This window comes from Colias philodice, chromosome 1 (assembly GCF_061535455.1).
Source record: "Colias philodice isolate Cphi_HAF_F1 chromosome 1, ilColPhil1 Martin Lab GWU primary, whole genome shotgun sequence".
Taxonomy (NCBI): Eukaryota; Metazoa; Arthropoda; class Insecta; order Lepidoptera; family Pieridae; genus Colias; species Colias philodice.
Window position 1 is genome coordinate 13,329,933 of NC_143086.1, and position 27,333 is coordinate 13,357,265.

Genomic DNA, 27,333 nt, shown 5'->3' on the forward strand with positions numbered 1-27,333 from the left:
ACTCAGAATTTTTTTATGTTTTATTATGGACTCTATATTTTATACTATCTGGCCATATGTGGATGACCAAATCGTGAAACGTTGACGATTTAACGATCAAACTATGTTGGCCATTTCATGAAATGCGACCATTTCGTGAAATGATCAATCATCTCATGAAATGAGCAAATCTACGATATGGCGACGACAAAATATATACATATTACATACTTACATCTGTAATGTTATAAATGACGCCCGCGGGCCGATCATAGACTTGTAGGCCTTCTAAATTATCGTGATTGCCTCTACTCGCCCAATGCTGCCTGTTGTGAAGATGGTCCATAATACTAGAATAATCGTGATCTGTCACCTGTGTTCAAAAATGCATAAAAAAATTAATTATAGGCATTGAGCTATTATTACTACGTATAGAGGAGACACCACGAAGAAAATCTATGCGCCAAGCGCGGCGGCGCGGGGCGGCTAGGATTAAGCAATGTAATCGACTCACCGTCATAGAGGCGAAACTTCGTAAATATTATTACCAATTAAGAACAATCAATGTAACATAAAAAAAATAATTAATCTTATAAATAATTATTAATAAACTTATCAATTAAAAACTTTTCAATTAAAACCAGTCAATGTAACAAAAAAAAAGATACGTTGGTAATTTATTTTCATATTTTCATGTTTTAACCTTTTTTCAAATAATATCCACAGTGCAATATTTTCTAAATGTGTAAATTTATTATTTTCAACTCTAAAAATATAGGTACGTCATGTAATATAACTAAACATCTTTCATAGCAAATGCCATTTCTTAAATTTTGAGTCTATGACAAATGACGCAAAATGGCGCCCGCCAAAAATTTTGTTCGAACCAAGTTTAAAAATGATTATCTTGTTAATTACAGATGAAAAGTTATTTCTTTGCACTTTGCCGCATTACTTGAATTATTAGTGCAATATCGTAACACACTCGAAGGCATATTTGATGAGTTTCATGGTTTTTTGCTTTATAACAAACAAGACATGAAAGCGACCATCGCGCCACAGCATCGCGCTATAGCGACTGAGTGCACTGTGCAGGTCATTTGACCTATGTTGAGCGGAACATAAGTGATGTAGGCGGTGTCGTCTCCATACGTATTACTAGTATCTCAATGATTATAGGTATAGGTCTACCAGAATCTGATGGCATATTTATATTTTAAAAATAAAAGATTTTCATGTGGCAACTTTATTTGACAACTATCAAATTGGTTGTCAAATTATTGTGTTGATGATTAATTTTTAGGATTTTGTCTTCAAAATCTTCGAAATGTCGATAAAACCGCTGCGATCACAAGCAAGAGGTGTTGTTTACAATGTGTATAGAAAAACATTCGATGAAGAAGGGTCAAACACATCACAATTTTCAATTTTAAAGTGCGTGAAAGATTTTATTGCTAAGTTGGACTTACCCCTTTTGATACTTTAAATTAATAATGTTGTTTGTTGATTAAAATATAATTTTATAAAAACTTATTACAGGAGTTTCCATTCTTGGCTATTTGTCAAGTCCAAGGTGTACAAGTCAATTTTATAATGTGTTAATACTTACGAAAATAAACATGATTTTATTTTATTATTGTTTTATTTTATTAAAAACTAGCGGTCCGCCCCGGCTTCGCCCGTGGTACATGTTTACGTTTTCTCTACATAAAAACCATCCTCGTACTTCAAGGAATATAATAAAAAAAGAATTATCGAAATCGGTTCAGCCGTTCTCGAGTTATGCGCTTACCAACACATTTTGCGATTCATTTTTATATATAAGATTATAAACAATCGTTAATTAATATAGTAAATAAGTTTTGATCTGCATTATCATTACATCCATATTTTCACATGCCATAATGATAGACATATATTCAAATATAGGTATGTGTAAATACATAATATTATGTATTACCTTTAGAAAAGTAATATGTATATTATACATGTAATAAGTACCTACATAATATTACGTGGATATCTTATTATTAAATACAGTATTATCCACTTGTTTAATGTGACTAATGATATTGAGGACAAAATAAAAAATACGCAGTATCAAAATCGTTCAGTCCATTTTCCCTAGGGTTGCACACTCAAAATTTTGATTTCCCTAATTGCCATCAGATTCTGGTTTACCTATAGTTTTATATTGCTTGCTCTGTGGTAGTTTTAAAATATGTGACAATTAATTTCATTCGCGAAATAATGTTAAATATAAATAATTGGACGCTTTATAATGATAATGGAGTACTATTATTCATAGGTTTGATGTATATGACATTAAAATTGTATTTTTATCTAAAGGTACATTAATTTATGTTTTATGCACCTAAAAATCTTAAAAATAGGTATATATAAATTTTAGAAGCAATGCGCAGAATCACTACAACTTTTCCCATCTATGAAATTTTCTGATGTGGCAAACCTATGTGTTCTGTGGTAGGCCTGTCGGCTGTCATTCACAGCGAGCCTATATTACTTGCTCTGTGGAGCCGCCGTTCTCAGTTCTCATTTCGCAGTTCACCATCAAAGTAAAAGCAGAGTGATATGTTGCTAACAGTATGAGTAAATGGTGCACTTACAAATTTGAATGTGACTCATTGCAGTGTATTAAAAAACTTAAGTAATATTATGTCCAGATATATACTACTTGAAGGCTGGTTGACAAAATCGCCGCCGCACAGAAGTATTTTCAAAACTGTAAGTAAACAACGATTTTTGTTTTAACTTAGCGAGAAATTGTGGTATTTTTCGAGAAATTTTCTTGTAGTGATTAGCTTATCGAATATTTGAAAAACTAGATTAACTCGCCCGAAAATAATTTAGCAATCAGTATGCAGCGTGGATGCTTAAGAATGTGTTTTGTTTTCAGAAATGGCGAAAAAGGTGGTTTTCCTTGCGGCAGTCGAATGATCTTCCAGGGCAGTACTTCCTGGACTACTATGGTGAGCGGAGCTGCAGGCGTCTGAAAGGCTCCATAAACCTGGATCTCTGTGAACAGGTAACTTAAATTTTGAATAAAAGTTTTAAAAGTTTTTTTAAGTTGAACTGAATTTTATTGTTGATAATGTTATGACTTCTGTTTGTTTTATATAAAAAGTCTAGAACTAATTATTCACAATTTAGGCTTTCCATCTTTTAATAGGACTGCAGAATTGTATTTTTTTAATGTTATTAACTGTACATAATCAAGCCACTTTAACATTCACCATTGTAAAATAACTGCATTGTTAAGAAATACAAGACTCTTATGCGATTAGCTCCATTTACATTTGAAAATACTATTTCAAGTTCAATATTGCGATATTGATTGTTAGGTGACCTGATGGTTAATAAGGAAAATTCTCTATTCAAATGTAAATACAATACAAACGCAGGCCAGATTTGATCAGAAACTAAATTAAACATTGCCTCAGTATGTCATATGAATATGCCTATAAAGAACAAGAAAATAGAATAATACAGTTTGAACTCAGTGCTCGATTTGATCGGTGCAAACAATGAACATATGAGTTTATTTTGGTGTAGTAATCTTATCTGATAGTATTCTACTGATCAGAATTCTTTCACACAAAGTGCATGGAGTTACAAGGGTCTTTCATATAAATGAGCGCAATATTACATTTCTAAGATAATAACTAATGATAAAAGATAATAATAATTTTGTTTGTCGTAGGTGGATGCGGGTCTGATGACCCAGAACAGCAACACTCAGCTGGACCCTGCGGAGCGCGGCTGCGTGTTCTCCATTCGGACAAAAGAGCGAACCTATCACCTGGAGGCGGCCAGCGAGGAAGACATGGCGAAGTGGGTAGACACCATTTGCAGAGTGTGCGGCCTGTGCGCGACGCTCCCCTCAGAGGAGGAGGAAGAAAGGACCAGAAGTAAGTGCTACTATTTTGCCCTCGTGTTTTGGTACATCATATTTCGAATTGTATTTAGGTTCTTTGTTGTTGTAATCAAAACAGCTTTGGGTTACTACTAAGTATACAAAGTTGTGGGCAAAAGCTAGGTTGGGTTTTTATATTTAGGAAAATTGAATGCTTGCACAATTATCACATGAACGATATATCCTTTTACCTTTATTGTTAAGTAAAGCAGAATAAGTGGTTCAGTGTTAATGTTAAAGGACTAATTAGAATAAAATTAAGTATTATTTAAGAAAAGAATACTTAATTTTTAATAATTAAAGAATACATGTTCCTGTGTTTTTAGTTATAAACCTTATTTATGTTACATTAGTAAAATGCTGTGTGTGTCGGTATTTCCAATACTATATCAATGTTGAAACCTGTTGCTTTTGAATATCAAAGCATGCTACGCAATGTTCTTATTCTTATACAGTATTATTCATATATATATTTTCCTGAAATTTTTGTTTGTATTTTGAAATAGAGTTCTGAATACAGTGCTATTTCTGGAAGTAAAAAATGTTTGACAGAAAAACTTCTCATTTTTATATTAAGCTCTGCAATTACTTAACTTTCAAGAAAGTATTGACTTATTTGTGCTATGCGATTGCAATAACTATATTTTGTTCATTTATATTGGATTTCATTATATTATGTGAATTGATTTGCTTTTCATCACATACATTTTGATATATTATCCTAAACGGATACAAGTCTAAATTTAATCCTTGAAGAATATTTAAGTTTAGAAAACAAACTGACTTCTTGATTTCTAATGTGAATTACATGAAATATAATAAATTTAAGATTGTTTTAATTCTTCATAATATGTAACAAAATACAGGAAAATGTTTGTGAATCAGGTTTAAAAGAAAATATAAAGCTCTTTTGTTAGATGATATTGATAACTAAGTTACTTTGTTAAGTTTTGTTAAAAACTCAAACACAAAGGTAAATCGAAAATCAATTTGTTCAATGATAAAAATTAATATCTTGTTTTCGTACATTTGCTAAGAGCTTATATTTTGTTTGCACAAAAAGAAAAATCACTTTTCAAGTTCAAACGCTCAAGTAAACATATAAAGGAGACTATTTTTTGTGGGCCCACCAAGACTCGGTAACGTATAGTCATAAAAAAAAACGTGTAAAAATATAAAATTATATTATGAATTTTGTAACTTCGTTGTTTTACAAACGAAACCGGAATCATGAAATCGAATTAAAAAGCCTTATTTTGATATCATCCCTGCTGTAGTGTGCTGTCTACACAGGCTGTCTACAAACCAAGAACAATGGCCAACTTTAAAAAAAAACTGGAACGAAACGTTTTTATCGATAGAATGAAAATAAAACCAAAAAGCGAAAAAAATTGCCTTCATTAAACCACTTTAGAAACTGTTTTTATTCTTATTTATATGGAAGAATATGATTGATAGCGATTTTAAATCCTGTCATTTATCAAACAAAACAATTTGTTTCTACTCAGCTAAAAAAATCCGTGTAACGAAACGTTAAGTATATCTATTGGCTGCTTTGACGGAATATGTCAGATTCCTCCTGTCGTAGCCCCCTGCGTCAATGTTTGCAATGAATGTAAGCAATGTTTTTTTACCTATTTTAAAATGAAATTGCTACAACTTAAGAGCGTTTAATATTACAATTGAACATGAATAATAGAATAGCTGTACAAATGGATACCTATCCTAATATTATGTACCTACTCCTAGTCATAAAATATCACGTACCTAAATACCTACCTACTTAACTAATAATTTCTTATTGAATCAGTTTTCCCAATCGCTAAAATCGCATCAAGGTCCAGAAACTTGAGGTACACCCACTTATATCTATTTTCTATACTATTTATAACCAAATCGGGTCTCTGTGTTTGCGGTACCTTCGTTGTGTCCGATTTCCGAGCTTGGAATCGTGATGTTTTCTAATATTTATTTATTCATTTATTGCACGCCTCATAAGTGAAGCGTTGAGGTGGGTACTACTGTCACTTCGCGCAAAACATCTGATTTTTCAAACTTAAAATGTCTTTATGTATCATACATTGCACTTGTAAGATAATACATACACACACATATTAAGAAAAAACACTATTTTTAACATTCATGATATTTTTGATGTCATTTTTGTTATTTAAACTAGTTAAAAAACAGTTTAAAAAAGTTCTGTCTTGGACGTCCGTGTGTCTGTATGTGCGGAGGATTTTCTTGTTAACACGATAGCGACCGAAATACTTTACTAATCGAGTCTTTTTTTTTCTCTTACGCTTGAGTATGCTCAGGAATAGAACCCTTTCATTTTTCAGGGTCTGATTCGATGTGGTTTAATTGTTATTAAATAAACAAAAATAATAATTAATAAATAATTATTAAAAAAAAATTATGAGGCGTGCACTTTTGGATTTTCCAAACTTTTTTAAATATATTGTACCCAATGATTCGGATGGGTCACACAAAACAAATCGCTCATTATCAGTTAGTTTTTATGTAGTAATGAGGTGAATGTTTGCACACGTATTTCTAAAGATTCCGGTTAAAACATGTAAAAGTAATGTCACTACTGTTATCTGGGGACTTCAAGGAACAAATTAACACACATTTCATTAATATACGCTAAGAAATTGAGGTGGGCCTATTCTCCAAACAAAAAAAATGGTCTCCTTTGAAATGTTTCAATAAACACGTGTTGCATAGGACGAGACATTGTTGTAGCAACGCTTGTTTGGGTACGTCGCGAGTCGCGGCTCTTGTTTGGGTTTGGATAGCATTCACTCATTCTCAAAATAAATAAGTAGTCACAGCATCTTGAAATTTCTTTAATTTCCTTCCAAAGTATGTATATGCAAAAAACAAAGTAGACTGATAGTGCTAAAATTTATTTTTGGGACAAAAATAACGTCGGCCATTTCGTTGTAGTCGTTATTGATTCAGTATTGGAAGTTTTAAACCCGTGTAACATGTACTTGCTATGTACCCACCCCCCTATTAAGAGATGGCAGCTCGTTTTAATGGCGTCGTATGTAATATCGACAAAAGTACATACGCGGGGAGTGCATCGAATGCGCATGTTCGGGAACAATCTCGAACTATATCCCCCGCAACGAGAGCAGCTAAGTTTAGAACTCCCGGGAATCTACCTAGGTCCCACCCTCCAGCCACCCTGTCTAGGCTCCGACAAGGACTTACATGCGCATTTAGATCGAGCCTAAATAAATCATTCGCTCTCCGGTACTCGAGTCAGATGGACGTGTTCGGTCCTTAAATAAATTGAAAGTCTCTTTGTTCTTAAATCAATATTTTCCATTGATGAACCTTGGAACAAAATGTAATAATTTTGTTAGTTGATAGTTTTAAATAATCAAATCTTTATCCCGTTCTTATTTGCTTTACGATGATTAATTAATTATTCGGTCTTTTTATACGGACAATTTTACAGACTGACTTAATATGACTATTATTAATCTGAATCAGTTCCCGGTGAAGTTCAGTTGACGCTGTTCTGAGGAATGGTAAGTTAAATAGTTTAAGAATTGTTGTTGTTTTCTCCTTATGTGTATCCTCTTTTCCTATTGCCAATTTTTCCCGAGCGCATTCTTTGTGTGTATATTAAATTCTATGTGCGTTGTCTGAGATATCGCAATGCCTCTTGATGTATTATTTTGTACTTACTGTGTTTTTATTTTTTTATGTCTTCGATGTTGAAAAAAAAAGTATTTTAACGTGGTAACTACGCAGTTATATTGGGATGAAATATCGGAAAAGGGGTGGGAGAATGGAGATGTAGGGATACCACCCCGCCACACCCCATCCCTCCTAGCTGCGCGGTGCGAGCCGCCAGCGGGAGGGTTCAAGGGGAGGGGAGGGGTAGGAGGCGACTACCTTCCGCGACTGAGCCTCCCTATTGCTCTATTACAATCAGATACGTGTATCTATGCAAACGCGAAATATTTCTCTCGCAATGGTTGACCACAAACCGTACTCAAGTACCGCGCAAATAAGACAATAGCAGTTTTGTTTATAGGTACATATCAAAACAGCACAATGACGGTTATGAACGATCAGTACGAACTCGCGGAAGGTACTGGACCCTACATACCGATATCTGAGTGCATTACTGGAGTCCGAGCGCCGGTATTAGATTTTCCATGCAATGTATTGTTTTTTTTTTGCTTGTTTTTATTAAGCGATGAAGCTCAAGGCATTGCGAAATATATTTTAAACCCATAAGAAATTAAAATGTTTTTAATATATGTTTTTCATAATGTTTCATACGGGCGACTATTTTTTTCGTACTTTGAGCTTTATCGTTATGATAATACATTTCTGCTGTTTTAGAAAAATAAAATCCCTAAGACTACATTAAACAACAGTCATTGCTTTGTTAGTGCTTGCGATACTGCTTATAGTGTGAATAGTGCTTTTTTGCTCATTTTATTTATTTTTTTTTACCCTTGAAATATTTATTTTGATTTTGCTTTTAGGATTCCCAAAGAACCTTCACCTTCGATCCCAATAATATCATTATTGGATCGAAGTCTTCCTTCGACGCTGTTTCTGAAAAAAGTCAACAAATATACCTTAGTCACCCCCAAATTCGCGTTAATAACGATTTTTCTGAAAACGAGTCTAATTTAAGTGACGAGGAATGCAAATCGCTTAATGCTAGTCAATCTAATCTAGGTATGTATTAGAGTCCGGTTTTTAGGCCTGCAGGTTCCTTTGCTGAATTTTAATTGCTCGCGATCGTTTCATTTAAAATATACGTTCATTATGGTAGTGCGCACGAAATGGCGGACACTTTGTCATTGCACATGCGAATATGATGGCGCGAACAAAATGGCGGACGCGGCGTCATTGCGCATGCGAATATGGTGGCCCGCACGAAATTGTGCACGAGTCGTCATTGCGCATGCGAATATAGCTGCCCGCACGAAATGGCGGACGCGTCGTCATTGCGCATGCGAATATAGCTGCCCGCACGAAATGGCGGACGCGTCGTCATTGCGCATGCGAATATGGCGGCGCGAACAAAATGGCGGACGCGTCGTCATTGCGCATGCGAATATACATAGCTGCCTGCTGGAAATGGAAGACGCATTGTCATTGCGCATGCGTGATCATGGATCTAAACCACCATTCCTTTCCGCGACGCCATTGGTCCGTTCCCCGCTTCTTATACCTCAATCCGTGGATATTTCAATCGGACCTTGCGCACTTAAATTCTTTGCGCATCCAGATTTTGACTAAATTTTTATGAATAAATACACCGATCAAAATTTAATTATTCATTAATAATTTTTTTTTAATGTTTGCGAATTTAATAACGATTTTTTTCATATATATCTTTTAATTCAGTTGTTAATGACACCATTATTCGTAAATTTTAAATGATCAAATCGCTTCGTAATTTTTTGGACCGCGAGCAATTATAATCGAATGTAAAGGTGACCGTTTATTTTTAATAGCATTCGCCTGTTTTAATTATGGCAGAATATTTAAAAATTGTTATTAATTGACAACATTTCATTTTTTATAAGGCCATGAAAGAAAAAAAACGTTTCTTTATTTTGCTCTTGCGATTACAGAAAAAAAAAATTATTTCATTTTTTAATCGCATATTTTAAGAGAAATTAAATAAAAACGATAAATGTGATGATGACGTCATACATACGGAGGAATAAAAATGCGCCTTAGCCTAATTTAAAAAAGCTAAAAAAAAAACTATCACTGACATTTACAGGGTATGGCATATGTCAAATTTCATATTAATGTCATTTTTGTGAATTATTCATGTAAACATTAAATCGTGTTATTGTGTTTTGGTTTTCTAATTTAATCTCATTAGCGTGATGTTTGTTTGATTGGAGTTGGACCAATTCATTTATATTATACAAAAAATAGTGCCTATAGTGTTCATAATTTTCTTGAAATAAAAGACTTTGTTTACTTACTAAAAGTTGTATTTATTTAACACTTTCCAACGTTTTTGGGATAGTATATTTGTTTCCCAGAAATTTTCAGTACCCCTTAACAAATCCTGCATAAAGTCATCATCATCAGTACTTGTGAATAAGTTTCTTTTGTTTAAAATTTGGATCAGCAAATAATAAATAACAATATTTACAAAGCTTGACGAATCAAAGTGACAAATGTGCCAAAATATCAACTGCCAAGATTTTAACTAGGTATGTGGCAAAGGAAAAAATGTATTCCTCCGTATGTATGACGTCATTTGGCGCTTACGACATTTTAGAATGAGATGATTTTAAAACTCAAAAAGATGAATGAAAACTTCCATATTTAGAAAAAGCAAAAAATACGTGTATCATAATTTTTGATCTAGTTTAAAAAATAAGTAGCTTAAAATTTTGAAATGTTGTCAATTGAAACGCTATTATGTTAGCAGACGATTGGTCTCTCACGCGGACCTATATTAATCCAGGAACCGTGGAACGGATCGAACGCTTTAAGGCCTATACCGGCGGCAACGTCCCAGTGAGGCCCGTTTTCTCTAGGCCGGAGAGGAAACCTACCGGCTGCCTGGGTCAGGCTGCCAGCTGTTTGGGTCAGAGTGATGCCTCCGAGGAAGGTGACGGTAACTTTCTTATTATGATATTAAAAAAATATTAATTTGTTTTTTTTTATACGTCGTATAATAGCCATTTTTTGTGGTCTTTTTTCAGGACCACCCGTACCGCCGAGGCCGCCAAAGACGATCACCCTCAGCAGGGAGCATCGGGACTCCTACCAAGGGCCAAGGCTAAGGGAGCCACGATCTGTAAGTTTCTTTGATTTGAAATATCTTTAAAGAATTTATATTGAAAAATAATCATTGCATTTGCTCATTTAATTTTAAAATAAACACAAATTAAAGTTTTTAAATAATTTTTTGAAACCATAGTAAAAAATATACAACTGAAACATTGAATATTTATTTTTATATTTTTATATATTTTTATTATTTAGAATATAAACCTAAATAAAAATATATTTTTTAACGTGATAACGTTTTTAAAATCGTTTTAGTCGGGTGACATGTTCAGAAACTTGTGTCACACCAAAACCTCACGAGCGCGATCGCAGGTATAAAGAGAGAGAGACGGACCGATCTCCCGTCTCATCTCGAGCGCTGCCACCAATAAGACGTTATCACGTAAACATCTCGATCGTAAACCTACTTTACAAACAACCAAATTTTTTGTTTTCTGAAACAGCATCCAAACCTCGACTGGTCTAACCCGCCGTACTCCTGGGAGGTCTCTTCCCGTCGCCTGTCGCACGTGCCCGCCTCACAGTCGCTCGCTCAGGCGTTGCCGCTTACCCACGTGCAGAGCCGCGTGCAGGTGCACGTATACACGCACCAGGCTCAAGTACAGGCACCGCCGTACCAGGCACAGGCACAGGCTCTACCATTCCAGTCTCAAGCGCAGGCTCTACCATACCAGGCACAGGCACAGGCTCTGCCGTACCAATCACAAGCGCAGGCGCTACCATTGCAGTCCCAAGCGCAGGCTCTACCATTCCAGTCGCAAGCTCAGGCTCTACCATTGCAGTCCCAAGCTCAGGCTCTACCATTGCAGTCCCAAGCTCAGGCTCTACCATTGCAGTCCCAAGCGCAGGCTCTACCTACGATTATTGTGCACCGCCCTATGAATGACGATGACGACGAAACTGGCCTTGCACATGTAAGCTCTTTTGAATTTTGCATTGTTAAGTACGTTTTTGACGCTTGACTTGGTAGAAAGTTCTAAGTATTCAATATTAATAGTACAAAACAAACAATAAGGATGTATCTGAGTCTCTATGTTATCTGATAAAACAAAAGATGACACATGATTTTTTTAATTGAATGCAACTAAATTATGCTTAAAATGAAACAAAAGGAAATCATATATTGGCAGTACTGTTTAAATTTAACCTAACAACAAAGAAACACAAGTATTTATATTAAATAGAACTGTATGAACGGTTGTTTAATATATAATTGTTGTCTATACAGCCTATGCAGCATTACTGCAATCTGTCTCTGCTGCCGCCAGCTGTTGACCGCGCGCTGAAGCCGCGCATCGCTAGCTCAAGCATCGGCCACGTGAATCAAGTGGACCAGGTAAATATAATTTGTTATCTCTACTAATATTATAATGCTGAAGAGTTTGTTTGTTTAAAAAAAAAATTGAAAAATTTTGATTTGAAAAATTCTTTGAGTGTTAGATAGCCCATTTATCGAGGAAGGCTATAGGCTACATATCATTACGCTAAGACCAACAGGAGCGGAGCCATGCGGGTGAAACCGCGAAGCGCAGCTAGTATATTTATAAAGGAAAAAAACATTGTATAAAAATTGTATGCCAGGAGGCCTGTTACTGCGCCAGTCTCCTGACATCAGTCGCAAATTAGGTCAGGGGACTGATACTTAGGGTCATAGATTATGCATATAATGAAGATAATATTTTTTTGCCAAACGCCATTTTGGATATAGTTAAATATCACAAATAAATTTGTTTTACTAATTTCTTTTATTTATAATCACGCTGAAAAATGCTTAAAAAATAATGTAATATATAACAATATATATAAAACGCTTTGCTTACAATAAAATTGCTATATTATTTGATTTTTATAATAATAATTATATGAACTAGTATTTAAAAGAACCGGCCAAGTGCGAGTCGGGCTCGCGCACAAAGGGTTCCGTAGCAGCAAATATAATAAATTACAGTTAAATCAACCTATCTCAAAAACTATAAGAGATACTTTGATCAAACCAAAAATCGTTGAAAGAGTTAATTAGCATGCATCACCTCTATTTTTTTTAGAATTTTATACCCCGTAGTTATAAAAATAGAGGGGGGGGGACATACTTTTTACGACTTTGAGAGCTGATATCTCAAAAACCGTTCACTTTAAGAAAAATGTTTTTTAGAAAACTTTATATCATTTTAAAAGACCTTTCCATTGATACCCCACACGGGTATGTACATCGAAAAAAAAAATTTCATCCCTCAGTTACATGTATGGGGGGCCCCACCCCCAATTCTTTTTTTTACTATTTAGTGTCATATTTTTGTAGCGGTTCATACAACACATATTCCCATCAAATTTCATCACTGTAGTACTTATAGTTTCCGAGTAAATCGGCTGTGACAGACGGACAGACGGACAGACGGACAGACGGACATGACGAAACTATAAGGGTTCCGTTTTTGCCATTTTGGCTACGGAACCCTAAAAACGCACAAATGTATTTCAGCTGTTCCAGAATGCGGCTCAGCCGTCGACAAGCGTCGCTCGGACTCGCAGAGCCTCTGACGTTTTACAATATTTAGATCTTGATCTTAGCAGCCCAAAGAGTCCGGCTAAGGTAATGTATATTCATTTTAATAGTATATAAATTATAGGGAAACATATCTAAAAACGACCGCAAAAAAATTAAAATTGAAGAAAATACGAGAACAATCAAAAAATTATTCGATTGATTTTAGTTTCAATTCGATAAATGACTGGGCATACTGAATTTTAATAAATAGATTAGATTGTTCAATGAAAAAAGACACGGATAACGAGCTGCCAGTAAAAAAATCTCGTTTTACACCCTGGGTATGGAAATCTAAACCAAATTGCCAATATAGACTGGGGTGGAAGCCTTTAAAAATAATGAAAAGATAAAAAAAATCGTAGTCGGATGAAACCCATTAGAAAAGGAGGGGAACATGATGAAAATAAAAGGAAAAATAAATTACGGTCAATCCGAGTTCGGGAAGTGGGAGGGGGGAGCTTTTAAGAGAAAAAAATGGTTTCTCTCGATTTCCGACAAAACTACAAGTCCTATAGAAAAAAGTTCAATGGCAAAGTTGTAGGTAATTAAAAGTTCTACAACTTTTGTATTCACAATTTTTTCACATAACCTCAAAATTTAGGTGAAAAATTCAAAAAACCAAGTTTTTGGTCTTTTATTTTTATCTACTTCAAAATTTATTTTTTTTCTACGAAATTTGGTGGAAACTTACTTTATTATGTCCCAAATACACTGTAATTTATTTGATTGAAAATGTTTATTTTTTCGGCTTATTTTGAATTAATACCAAAAAAACAACCTAATTTTCAATCGAAAAGTCACCCGTCAAAATATCAGCTTTTATCAAAAACTTGGGGTGCCTTTTATTCATTGAAATCTCTACTTTTATATGGTGTAAAAAAAATAAACACCACCATAGTAAATGTTCTCAGGAAATGCATACAAACAGTGTGATAATGAGCTTTTACTAAATCAGGCACACTTCTCGAACTCTATATCTTCTCTTGTATCGGCTTTTCGGTAATATTTCAAAAGAAAAATAATTATCTGTTCTAAGTTTAATATTTTACAGCATATTCAAAAGCAAAATGATGTCGATAATAACATTTCAGGTAGTTCGAGAAGTGTGCCTGATTTAGTAAAAGCTAATTTTCAGACTGTTTGTATGCATTTCCTGAGAACATTTACTTTGGTGGTCTTTATTTTTTTTACACCATATGAAAGTAGAGATTTCAATGAATAAAAGGTACCCCAAGTTTTTGAAAAAAACTGATATTTAGACGGGTGACTTTTCGGTTGAAAATTAGGTTGTTTTTTTGGTATTAATTCAAAATAAGCCGAAAAAATAAACATTTTCAATCAAATAAATTACAGTGTATTTGGGACATAATAAAGTAAGTTTCCACCAAATTTCGTAGAAAAAAAATAAATTTTGAAGTAGATAAAAATAAAAGACCAAAAACTTGGTTTTTTGAATTTTTCACCTAAATTTTGAGGTTATGTGAAAAAATTGTAAATACAAAAGTTGTAGAACTTTTAATTACCTACAACTTTGCCATTGAACTTTTTTCTATAGGACTTGTAGTTTTGTCGGAAATCGAGAGAAACCATTTTTTTCTCTTAAAAGCTCCCCCCTCCCGCTTCCCGAACTCGGATTGACCGTAATTTATTTTTCCTTACATTTTTGTCATATTCCCCTCCTTTTCTAATGGGTTTCATCCGACTGCGATTTTTTTTTGTTTCAAAAATTATCTACTCTAGTCTAATATGAAAACACTTTGATTAAATACAAAAAATCTATCAAGTGCGAGTCGGTCTAGGGACACTAAGGGTTCTGTTTTTACAAACATACTGCATCTCTTCTTTTCTATATTCATAATTTTAATAAAACCGTTTCTTTACATGATATCTCCGTTTTTCACCTTAGAATTTATATTAACTATTTTAAATTTAAATATTTTTTCCAAAAAATTGAATTGTATTTACCAAAAAAAAAAATGGTTTTTTCAAAAATTTGTTTGTTTTTTGAAATTTTCAGAATCAAGATGGCGTTCGCCGCGTGCACCACGCTAAGTCCTTCTCCGCCGAATCTCGGGCCGACTACAAAACAGTCGACTTCGTCAAGACGGAAGCCTTTAATATTACCCGTCAGGATGCCGAAGCATCTAGAAGTGTGCAACAATGATTAAACCCCATATACGCGAAAGTATACAAAAAATGCATTAATAAAAATGATTTATATATTCATTAAATTGTATACTCTCGCGTATATTGGGCGAAACCAGTGATTCGGACAATTACATAGTGGACGGTCTAGCGTAAGGTTAGTTATGTATATATCTGTTACCTTCGAGTATTTTCGATGAGTTGTTTCCTTTACGCATTTCTATGTACGTTTATTGTATTGTTTACTGTACGTTTTATTTCCTATTTAATATATTTTATATAAGCTTGTTTAATATTCAATTATATATAGATAAATATAAAATTTATAATTATATAACTATAGAATATATTAAGATATTAGATGTATTCTATTATAGTATATTATACAGTGTTAAGTTTTCACGCTACCTTATTCATTGCATCACATGACATTATGGTATATATTTTTTTATGTTATGAAATGACTGAGGTATGTTTTACCTACACTGCAAGAGAGTATGGCATAAATGGATATATTTTAAAAATTATTTTGATATCCAACTTATCCATAATATTATTATGGTTTAAAAAGTACTTATGTCGATTTATGTTTCATATGTCTCTTAAAACCTTAAGCTATATGCTGTTGAGCGTATCGCACTATTGTTCTTCGCTCAATGTAAGCAATAAATATGAAAATTTATCTCAAATATATATGAGCAGTGAAATGAGTTAGGGATCATGATGTTTTGTTATAATATGTATTTTATCGTCGCCAACAGTTGGCACACTCTCCGTCTAATCTCTCATATTTGAGGACAATCAAGCACAAATTAGTAAGTAATTATTCCTTCACATCTGAAGGCTATAAGTAATATTCAATCGCGTTATCTCAGTTATAGAATCAATTTGTCTTTGCGTCTCTTTTAAAGAGCCTACGAACGTCGTACATACAGTAATAATGCGCACAAATTTTAAAACGTTGACGCGTTTAAAGACTTCATTCTACGTGCGACAAAAAAATCGTTACAAAGTCGCAAGTGTGAACACACTAGCTACAGGCCTGACTAAATTGACCCGTTGATTTTTTTATATTTTTTCCCTCGCGGTTGCATATAACGAATTTATATGTACAATAAACCCCATATTTTTATCTGATTAAGCTTTAATTAGAGAAGTGCTATAGATGTGTTCATTTTTATTTGATTTCAATATAAATTCGCGTTTTCTTGTTTGAGAATCCTTGCCCTCAGTTGTTTGTCGATTTTGATAACTTTACAAATTTTTAAATGCGCACAAAATTTGTGTTCACATGTTTTTATCCTGACGTAAAACGTTTTGTTTTGCGTTCAATAACTCGGGGAGACTGTTTTAATAAAAAAATTAAAACATTATAGTTATCTGTAAAGAGTTATTATTTTATTTAAAGAATCCTAAACTATAATTGTATGGCCTGGTGCGGATAACACTCAATTCATAAAAACAGTTGTTTCACTTTAGTTTTCTGTTTATTTAATTTATTTCGATTTCTATTTCTATTTTTATACATAATTTGACATACTTCACAAATAAAACGAAAACGCACATTAAATTAGGTCATGAAACTCAAACTCTGCTCTAGTTAAATGTATAAAACATTTAACTAGACATAATTCAAAAGCGCTTTTGAATAAAAAATACATAACATGTTTACAATCAATTCTCGCCAAAGGTAGTTTTCCTTAAACCTAACTCATTAGCACTGGGCTATACAATTGTGGGCATTGAATTTATTTATGGATTCTCGTCATGAAAATACGCACAAAATTTAGTAAAAATGGAACCTCTATAACATAAAGTAGTTACATTAATTGAAAAGTTTTATAAAATAACCCTTGAAGCTTTTATAAAAATGGTAATTTTTCATCAGAGCATATATTTCGGAACGACCAATCTCGGTTAATATATTATATCTAATTGATAGATATTAAAAAAAAATAAATAGTGAGATTTACATTGTCCTAGTATTGTTATACCCTTATAAAATTTTATGATCATTACACCTTTACATGAAATGTATTTTATATACCAATGTGTTGGTTATGAAATGTTTCTTTGGAATCATTCACATTCTTATTGGTCATAGGACTGTATTTTAACATTGTTATATAAATACAATGTTTAGTTCATATTTACTGTAGGTCTATCGCACAAAAGGAATTGTTAGTTTTTAATAAGTAATATTTTATTAAATTTTAGGACTTCAATCATAGGTAAAATTTTTAACACAACAGTGAGACTTTTAATAAGTATTTGTAAAAAAATTAGTGAAATACAAGGCCTTTTATATCACGACCCGTCTACAGGGAATACAGGAGCTGGTTTGAGCGGTGTTCAGGGACGACGTCGAATGATTTCTTATTATTATTTAGGGTATAGCCGCGTTTATAGTATACATTGTTCTACCGGCAATTAGAACATTAATCGAAACAGTGTTGTTACATAGTGAGAGTCGTTTATAAATTACTCTTATCACAATAGTTTGGAGCTTTACATGAATATATATTTCTTCTAGTTTATATTATACTATAATCTTAATGTAATTTTGTTGTTGCCGTCTTCAATAAGGTTTTGTAAAAATGGTATATGGCATAGTAAGATGTTGGTAGGAGGTACTGGTTTCGTCGTGAGACATGGAGAAAAGTATATTTTTATAAAAGTTACAATATAAATAGGAAATATAACAGACCCTGTATATCGGACTCCGTAGCGATAAAAATATATTCTTCTTATTGGGTGATAGTAAACCAGGTTTTCCATAAAAGGGGAAGATGTATTTAACACCTAGATACTATTAGGATCACTAGATTAAAAATAACATGCGGGGAGATGAAAGGGTTTCGCTTGTTTGTGCCTTGACCTAGTGAGATGTAAAAAAAAAAATGAAAAAGAATTAGTGAGATTTTAAATGAATGTCATTCGATGTCGTTGCTGACACCGTGATCGGAGCTCATTAAAAAAATTATAGTTATTTCAATCATCGCCATGCTATTTATAGCTTGATCGTTTATTTGGAAATTTTCTTTGCGCAATCACTAGACCAACCTGTATTGAACAGTTTCGTAACTTCATCATCGTAACCAAGAAGCTTATATCTAATACACTGGAGATTTCAGTATGAACATTAACTTGTAACAAGAAAATATTACCTTGAATGACGCCTGTATGTTTTTTTATCCCTTTCACACCCACTTGCCAAGTTAGGTGTGAAAGGGATAAAAAACATACAGGCGTCATTCCATGTCATATTTTCTTGTTACAAGTTAATGTTCATACTGAAATCTCCAGTGTATTAGATATAAGCTTCTTGATCGTAACAGTCGGATTTCGGAAATGTCACTCCTTGAGATACATTTTTTCGACATCGAGTTCTATTTTTTTTTCACTGTTACACAAAACTATATAAAGGTCGGAACTATTCTTGCGTCATGAAAATATCCGAAGGAATTGATTGAAATTTAAACAAAAAATAATATTAAGAGAATATTTTTCATACTATTAATTACCGTGCGGTACTAGAGAAACGTAAAATTATACATTTTATATGGATATGTTTAAACACGTTGAGGTGCGATAACAATGAATTTTTGTCGGCACCGGTGCTCTTAAACACGTCCAAAAAGGAATAGGTTTTAGAAATTTTTTATTGCTATAAACCATGAATCTACTTCATTTGTATGGGGTGACAATCGAGTCATGAAATAGTTTTCTAAACTTAACAAGTTTTGGTATGCTAATGGCCTAATGAGTCGTACTTTTTATAACCAAAAAATCGTTAAATTTTTTATTCGGAGCTGACTTGATATCATAATTCAAACATTATAAAATGGATACTTTCACAAAATACAAAATTTATTAAAATATATTTTTTAATTTTAATTTAAAACACGTTTTCATGACTTTAATGTTACCCTTATTTCAGTAGCTTTTTTACGAAACATCAGCTGTTTCTTATACTTACATTTTTACTTATAAGATACGGACTTACTATGAAATAGCCTCGCTAAAGGACTGAGTAGTTCCTTATCAACCTTTGGTTTCGTTACTTTAATACTTAATTTCTGATCTGATTTAAAATGAAATTTTTTAAACATGACACTATATTGATCTGATTTTATAATATATACTTATATTTAATTAAACCTCTAACTCTTGATTTTACAATGATTGGTAATCCTAACCAACCAATTTTTACTAAATAGTTAAAAATGTTTAGTGGTACTGGATTGGTTGAAAATTCCTTTTAATTGGTCACTTTCATCAACCTGTATATAATCATTACTTTTCAATGATTTAAGCTTCTTTGACGTTTCTTCGTTAAGAGTTAAAGTTTGTAGCGTATTGTTTGATTTGTAATTCTTGCAAGTTTTTTTTTGTCAATTATTTTTGTATATTGTTTCTTAAAACTTTAAGGTTAATCCACGTTTATAGTTAACTTCTATCTATAAAATATAATTACGTAATATACATAAAGTATTATCTAATCATATATTAATTAGTAATAATTTGTGTAAAGTAGATTTTGTAATAAAATTCAAAAAAACAAAAACAGTAGATTTGTAGATGATATAAAAACTTAACGCACAAATTATAAGATTTTTAATAATTGTAGGTATGTCATGTACAGACATTTTATTAGATTTTAATGTTTCGGACCATAATTTTACCAGTATTTTATAAAATTACCTTTAAAATGATGTTTTTTTCATGAAATTATGGTTTTTGGATCAATTTATGAGTATTATTTTGATACAATTTTATTTAACGGCCATTTTTGAGTATTACATTTATTTTTATTGTTTGATATTAAGTATGTTTTGTATGGTCTATATGGTTATGATAATTTAAATGTTGCCATAATAATAAGCACGCTAGCTGTGCGACATAACAATGATCACGTAAGTCTTCTAGTTATGTGCAATATGTTCTGTATATATGTTTATAATTATCTTTAATTACTGCTTAATTTGAAATACCTGCACATTCATTATAGCTTTATGTAGCCAAATATATTTGATTTTGGTTCTAATTTTAAATTATCATTTTTATCGCATTTTTTTTCTACTAAGGGTTTTGTAAATATGTTTTAGTCAAATTCCTAACTTTTTCAATGATTACGATTTTCTTATCTATTATATATTATGCAGGTTAGTTAATTTGAGATCAGGTTTTATCTGATGGCCATTTTTTATTTTTAAATTATTGTTATGTAATTAATAAATATGATTTAATTTTTTTATTTTTTGTTTTATTTTTTGTTCTTTTCTTTTCTTTTGTCTTTTGTTTTTACGTGGAGTGCTCTTCGAGATGTCAAAGGTGGTATAAGTTTCCTATATTTTAATAACACGTGGTTGTTTTTCGTTGTGATTTTAATGACCTGTGCCAAATAATAATTTTCATTAGACATTAATTATTTTGTACAAAATACGTTGAGTGAGATTAGTTTCCTTATGGGTTAAATATTGAAGATTTATTTTATATTTATACATGTAAAATTTTGAAATATTTTGTATACTTACCTTATTTTTTTTTGATATTTTACTAGTTACGAGAGAATTGTAAATAGTCCAAAGCATTTTCGATTTTGTCTAGGATAGAAATATGTACAATATATAACCTCGGTGGTTGTAGTTGAAAAGACCTCTTTAAAACTATATAACAATAATTTTTAATAATTAAGACATAATAATATGTACGTGGTAGTTAGTGCTCCTAGCTGTAAGAAGTAAAGTTTATTTAACATGTTCTGTATGCATTTGAACTAAATGACGTGCCTATTTCAAATAGGACTTTGATAAATTATATTCCAGTTTTAACATTGGAATAAAATTTATCAAATTGACGTTTATTGATGATGGTTAAAAATGGAATTGAGAAGGTAGAAATTAGAAAATAGTAGAATACTCTTTGGAAGTTAAGGGATAATTTTCGTCATTAATTTCGTGATCAAAGTCCTTTTTTATAACAAAAAGGCATTGAAATTAATGTAGAAAATTAAATAGTTCCTCCAATATTCCGAGTATGTATTAGTTGAGTAAGTATGTAATAGTGATAAGCGACACAGTATGGTTCCAAATAAGGAAGGTTTCTCAGTCAAAACTCTGCCTTTTCTACCACTGATTAGAGGAATGAACGTGTTCAAAATCAAAATCTATTGAATACGTTTGTTTTATCCCAATCGGTTAAGCCTATATGCCCGCCACATTAGGTGCCGAGGTCGATCAGTGATAAAAATTGTTATTGAAGCTTTGACTGTCATGTAACCCATATTGTTCGAAATAGGTACAGATTTTTTTGGATTCATACTCTGTTGTAACTGCAGCATACAGGGAATGAATACTTCATATATATCTGCGAGTGAGAGAGTTATATTTATATATATGCCAAGACACCTGTTCGCTGTAGTTACTGTTTAGTCGATAAGAATTAGACGCACAAATATTTTGATCGCATACAATTAGTTGTAAGGTTATATGAAGTGCTCAATGTTTATGGCTTCAAGAAGTCATTAATGGACACTGTTATAGATATTAATCTACGTTAAGGATTAAACATACCTAATCATTATCATTTGGATTCAACAACTACACCTCGAGAATTGGTTCGAAAGCAAGATTGGGACTGATATTAGTGACAGTGCAGTGATCAGTGTGAGTGTATTAATAGTAATTAATTAGAATAAGGCTTTGTCATATTTATTTCTTGGAATGTATGCATTATTGATAGCGTTCCTACAACGTATTGATATTGAACTTATAGGTAATTAAATTGAGCTCATATTAAGATAAGTAAAATAGGATAGCCGATGACGTCACCGAAGTTTAGTTTTGGCTATTCTATTAAAGTAGAGAGTAAGAAGAGAACAACGTGTGTTCGGCGGCGGACGTCCGTGTCGGGGCGGATTTAGAATACTAACCCCGACCCCATGTCGGTACAAGGGTGTCGTAAGAGGCGACTAAACCGAACGGTGGGAGGGCACCTTTCCGCCCGACTGGCTAGCTACCACCCTCCCAAGTGAACTGTCGAGGCTCCTCGACAGGAAGCGGGAGCGCCAGCCCTTTCCCCTTCCCTTCCCTTCCCGCCACTCTCCTCTCACCTGCACCTTCCCCATCCTTCCCTTTCCTCTCTTCTTTCCTCACCTTCCCTCTCCTTTATCTTTCCTATCTTCTGTCCTATCTTCTTTCAATATATAATCGTTAGTTATAGTCCTTTCTATGTGTGTTTTGAATATCTCGATGTTAGTTTGTAAGGCAACGCCCGGTATCTACATGAAAATATGCAAGGTTAAGCGGTGAACAAGGCAACTGGAGGTGATGATTGCGTATTCAAGCCAGGCGTATTGGACTTTAGATATCGGGCGTTAAACATTCATTATAGTCAGCATTATAATTAATTGTAATCCAGTGTCATACACAATATATAGTCTACTAGTTTGTAAACGACGGTGGTACGTAGCGCTCGTATTGCTCGCCAACTCCTTTTTTTTTTGTAATGCGGGTTCATCTACGCGCCACTGCCGTCTTAGGTAGGAATCTATTTTTACAAGTCTGTATGTGCCCACAAAAAATATACACAAATATACAAAATAATAACGAAAGATGCATTCGTAGTTTAATATCACAATGATGAAAGCCTAACCTAGCTAAGTTACCAAAGTATTATAGCATAAGGATATTTAATCTCTAGTATTTAAGAAACGTGTTAATCACATATACCTATATTGGAACCTGAGTGTAAGTCGTGTGGTCAAGGGAACATCCAGACAGACGAGAGCACACGGAACAGCATAAGAAGGCATGGCCCTCGGCGAGCACTCAGCTAGTTAAGAATTTATGTTGTATGAGCCTTAGCTCTACTAGGTATATTATTATGTAATCTCAAATCCCGTAAAAGTTAAAAACCTTTTACGAATAACTTTTTCTTTCATTTTGTCGGGATTTTATCTAATTTATTTAACTACTTTTACTCTGAAAAATTATTTTATACTATTTACCTAATATATTAGTTTAAAAGCGAGATGAACATGTTATTTTATACGAAAATTATAATCAGTTTTCTCTATTTTCATATGCGGGATTTAATAAGTGTCTATTTAGATGTAATAAAAATTCAATGGAAATGATGTTTTATTTGAGAAGCCATACTTTATATTACAAAACTAAAATTAGATAGTCATATGGAGTGTGTTCAATATAGTTAGGTAGATACAGGTTAATCCATACTAATATTATAAATGCGAAAGTAACTCTGTCTGTCTGTCTGTTACTTAATCACGCCTAAACTTCTGAACCAATTTGCATGAAATTTGGTATGTAGATATTTTGATACCTGAGAAAGGACATAGGCTACTTTTTATTGCGAAATATGTACCACGGGCGAAGCCGGGGCGGACCACTAGTGTTAAATATAAATTTCTACTATCCATACTAATATTATAAATGCGAAAGTAACTCTGTCTGTCTGTCTGTTACTCAATCACGCCTAATCTTCTGAACCAATTTGCATGAAATTTGGTATGTAGATATTTTGATACCTGAGAAAGGACATAGGCTACTTTTTATTGCGAAATATGTACCACGGGCGAAGCCGGGGCGGACCACTAGTGTTAAATATAAATTTCTACTATCCATACTAATATTATAAATGCGAAAGTAACTCTGTCTGTCTGTCTGTTACTCAATCACGCCTAAACTTCTGAACCAATTTGCATGAAATTTGGTATGTAGATATTTTGATACCTACCTGAGAAAGGACATAGGCTACTTTTTATTGCGAAATATGTACCACGGGCGAAGCCGGGGCGGACCACTAGTGTTAAATATAAATTTCTACTATATAAAAATAAGTCGGGTTTTCCACTGGACGTATCGGGCTGAAATTTGGCATGCAGGTAGATGTTAGGACGTAGGCATCCGCTAAGAAAGGATTTCCCGAAATTCTTACGGGAACGGGGAAAAACGGGGATGCACGTACAAAGTCGTGGGCGGAAGCTAGTTTTATATAAACTTATTATCTCTTTAGGTACAACATTTATAGAAGATAATTGAGCTTTAAGTTTTATGTAGTAAAATGGCAGCTTTGAATGATTAAAGCAATAACAAGTTAAGTGAAATTTATTGACTTTATTTTTATTGTCTTATTTTTGTGGCATCCCTAGCATCTGACAATAAGAGTGTTCGAACCACGCCCTATCCTCAAATCGAATAAAGCTCATGTTATGGTTGTTCTAAAGGTTACATAGTTGATAGTTTACCAACCAAATCGTATCTAAATATGATATTTAAGATTCTGAATTTTCGTACAACGTAAATACCTATATTTGTTTATATCATTATCATTATACCATATGAAAATATGGATGTAATGATAATGCAGATCAAAACTCGATTGTTTACATTGTTTTTTAAAAAAAAGACCACAAAAATAAAATAAAATCATGTTTGTTTTCGTAAGTAGTAACAGCTGGGCCTTTAGCCAAACGTCAAAACGCAAAGGAATAGAATCCGCTAGCGATACTAATTGTCATAAGCGTACGATATTCCGCTAAGGATTTGTTCACCCTACCAACGACGAAGACGACCACAAATAAAATTTTCATCCAGTAGTAATTTAACAAAATTGTGAAAAACACACTTAAAAATAAAATATTAAAATTTCCTGTCGTTCTGGTGATTGGAATTTTTTTTTTGAGATCAACCAATGAAAAAATAGATTTTTCGTAAAAACGGTGGCTCCTATATAAAAATGTATTGGAAGTTTTTATAGATAATTTTATGATCTACAATTTTGGTAAAAGGTAATTATATGATTATCTTACCGTCTCGGCGAAAATCGCAAAAAACCTATTTTTTTATTAACTGTACTCGAATTTTTGTTCTTTCCGAGTAAAAGTATGACGGGAAATTTTAATATTTTATTTTGAAACAATTTCGTCAGGATGAAATTTTGGTCGTGGTCGTCGTCGTCGTGGGTAGTGTGACCGAACCATTACTAAAATATCATGACCGTATGTCAAAAATTAGCGATAGCAGTTTCTATTCCTTAGCGTTTATTCTATTCTCTGCCGCTTATAAGTTTCAAGCTTTCTTTCTGAATACGCCCTTAGTCTCACCCCCTAGATAGGTACACACATTATAAAATTGACTTGGACAGCTTGGACTTGACAAATAGCCGTATTGAAAACTCCTGTAGGGTAAGTCCGGGGTAGTTGGCCATAGTTTTTTCTAAGCTCTATCAGAAATGAAATACTTTTGTTTTTGTAATTGTATTTATTTTTTATTAAACTTTGAAGATTCAACTATGATATTCTAAACATGAAAGTAACAATTTCTAATAAGATCACCTAATTAATTTAAGTTTTCTAAAAATCACAATTGGCCATCTCTCCCGAGGTGTCCGGGCGTGATGGCCATGGCACTAGAGGTAAGATGGCCATAACTCAATTCTAGGCTAAGGATTACTTTTTAGTCTAATTTTTTAGTTTGAAGTCTTCTTTTCTCTTCTTCGCCGCGTTTTTTTTGGTTAATGTATCCGCCTTTTCAGTTGACGTCACTTTGGAGACTGTTTTAGAATATTTTTAAGCAAGCACGTGTCCCGGACGTCTGTTAGCTGTAGTTCAGCTTCATCCATGTTAAATAAGTAGTTAGGGGGTAACATCTCATTGTCTTGAATAAAGAACGTATTGAAGTAGTTGAAAGTAGGCATTAATTTCTGATCTGTTCATAGTGTTGGCTCTAGCCAAAGAAACTCCTTTTGACTTCGTAAGGGAAATCAATATTTCTGCTTTTGAAACATCTGTTACCCAGTCATATCCCGCTTTTTAATTTTGTTGGTTAAATTTATGCTATAATTTAAACTGTTCGGCTCGTTGGCTATTCGCTCATGTCATCCATCGTTAAAGGAATTATTTTTCTTTATTCTTCTTTTTAATGAATGCCTAAAAAAGTTTAGGTATTTGGTACTGGAGTCCTACCACGCGTACGTTTATGCTATCATTAATGCATTAACAGCTGCTTTTAGCGATTTTTCCGACCTTTCACAGCCACTGCCTTTCTCCTGTTTTTATTAGGCATTTAAAACTAATCTAAAAATAAATCAATTATTTGTACAAAACGTGATTTTTATACTATTACACTATGGCCATCATATACCGACTAGAATTGGCCATCTGTCCTTATATTCCAGGAGAGATGGCCACAACAAAAACTAAAACAAGTAATGACTTGAAGCAAATTATTTTGAGGTTATAACGTAGCACTGCTCGTATACTTTACAACAAAGACAAATATCACCATTATTTTAAGAAACCAAGACCACAATTTCGTAAAATAGTTGACATCTAAAAAATATTCAAGCTATTTGAATCAAAAAACAAAGGATTTACTTATATTTTCTTTGTTTTTCGCTTAATATTTTGCCGTACTTTTGTCCTCACGCACGAAAAGCAGCGAACTGAGCGCTTAACAGTAACAGTTAGTGAGCGAGTCACTGAAATATTTCGATTGGCCATCTCTCCCTTATGGCCATCTACCCCGGAATTACCCTAATAAGTTTTCATAAAATTATGATCAACAAAAAATATTATAGTTACCTACTTACCTACTTACAATATTTTTAATTTAAAGTATCAAAACGGGTTAGTCCAATTTAGCAATAAAATCTTCCACGCGCTTTCTAAATTGAAAATTGTGATTTGTTGACCCTTCTTCATCGAATATTTTTTTAAACACATTGTAAACAACAGTAAACTCTTGCTAGTGATCGCAGCGGCTTTTTTGACATTTTCGAAGATTTTGAAGACAAAATCCTAAAAATTAATCATCAACTGCGAAGAAGACAACCAATATGATAGTCCAATAGTTGTCAAATAAAGTTGCCACATGAAAATCTTTTATTTTTTAAAATA

At 33.0% G+C, this 27,333-nt stretch overlaps 1 protein-coding gene across 8 annotated transcripts; it reads left to right on the forward strand.

Moving 5' to 3' along the window:
* Positions 1-2,655: 2,655 nt before the first annotated feature.
* dos (daughter of sevenless) lies at positions 2,656-16,310 on the forward strand. Of its 8 annotated transcripts, none has more exons than XM_089694570.1 (11): positions 2,656-2,724; positions 2,897-3,025; positions 3,701-3,908; positions 7,971-8,101; positions 8,431-8,629; positions 10,353-10,544; positions 10,609-10,727; positions 11,164-11,634; positions 11,949-12,056; positions 13,200-13,310; positions 15,283-16,310. In XM_089694570.1, the coding sequence occupies exons 1-11, from the start codon at positions 2,656-2,658 to the stop codon at positions 15,427-15,429; spliced, it is 1,884 nt and encodes a 627-aa protein (XP_089550696.1). In that variant the 3' UTR covers positions 15,430-16,310. The 8 variants fall into 8 exon arrangements, with proteins under 8 accessions (XP_089550696.1, XP_089550709.1, XP_089550725.1 ...); XM_089694583.1 differs by having other exon boundaries at positions 13,209-13,310; XM_089694599.1 differs by having other exon boundaries at positions 10,633-10,727.
* Positions 16,311-27,333: the final 11,023 nt, after the last annotated feature.

Excerpts from the sequence above, each read along its gene's own strand:
- dos (XM_089694570.1), top strand. The coding sequence starts at position 2,656 with ATGTCCAGATATATACTACTTGAAGGCTGGTTGACAAAATCGCCGCCG. Across the intron at positions 10,545-10,608 it reads TGCCTCCGAGGAAGGTGACG|CCATTTTTTGTGGTCTTTTT; the intron begins GTAACTTTCTTA and ends GTCGTATAATAG. Across the intron at positions 11,635-11,948 it reads ACGAAACTGGCCTTGCACAT|CCTATGCAGCATTACTGCAA; the intron begins GTAAGCTCTTTT and ends TTGTCTATACAG.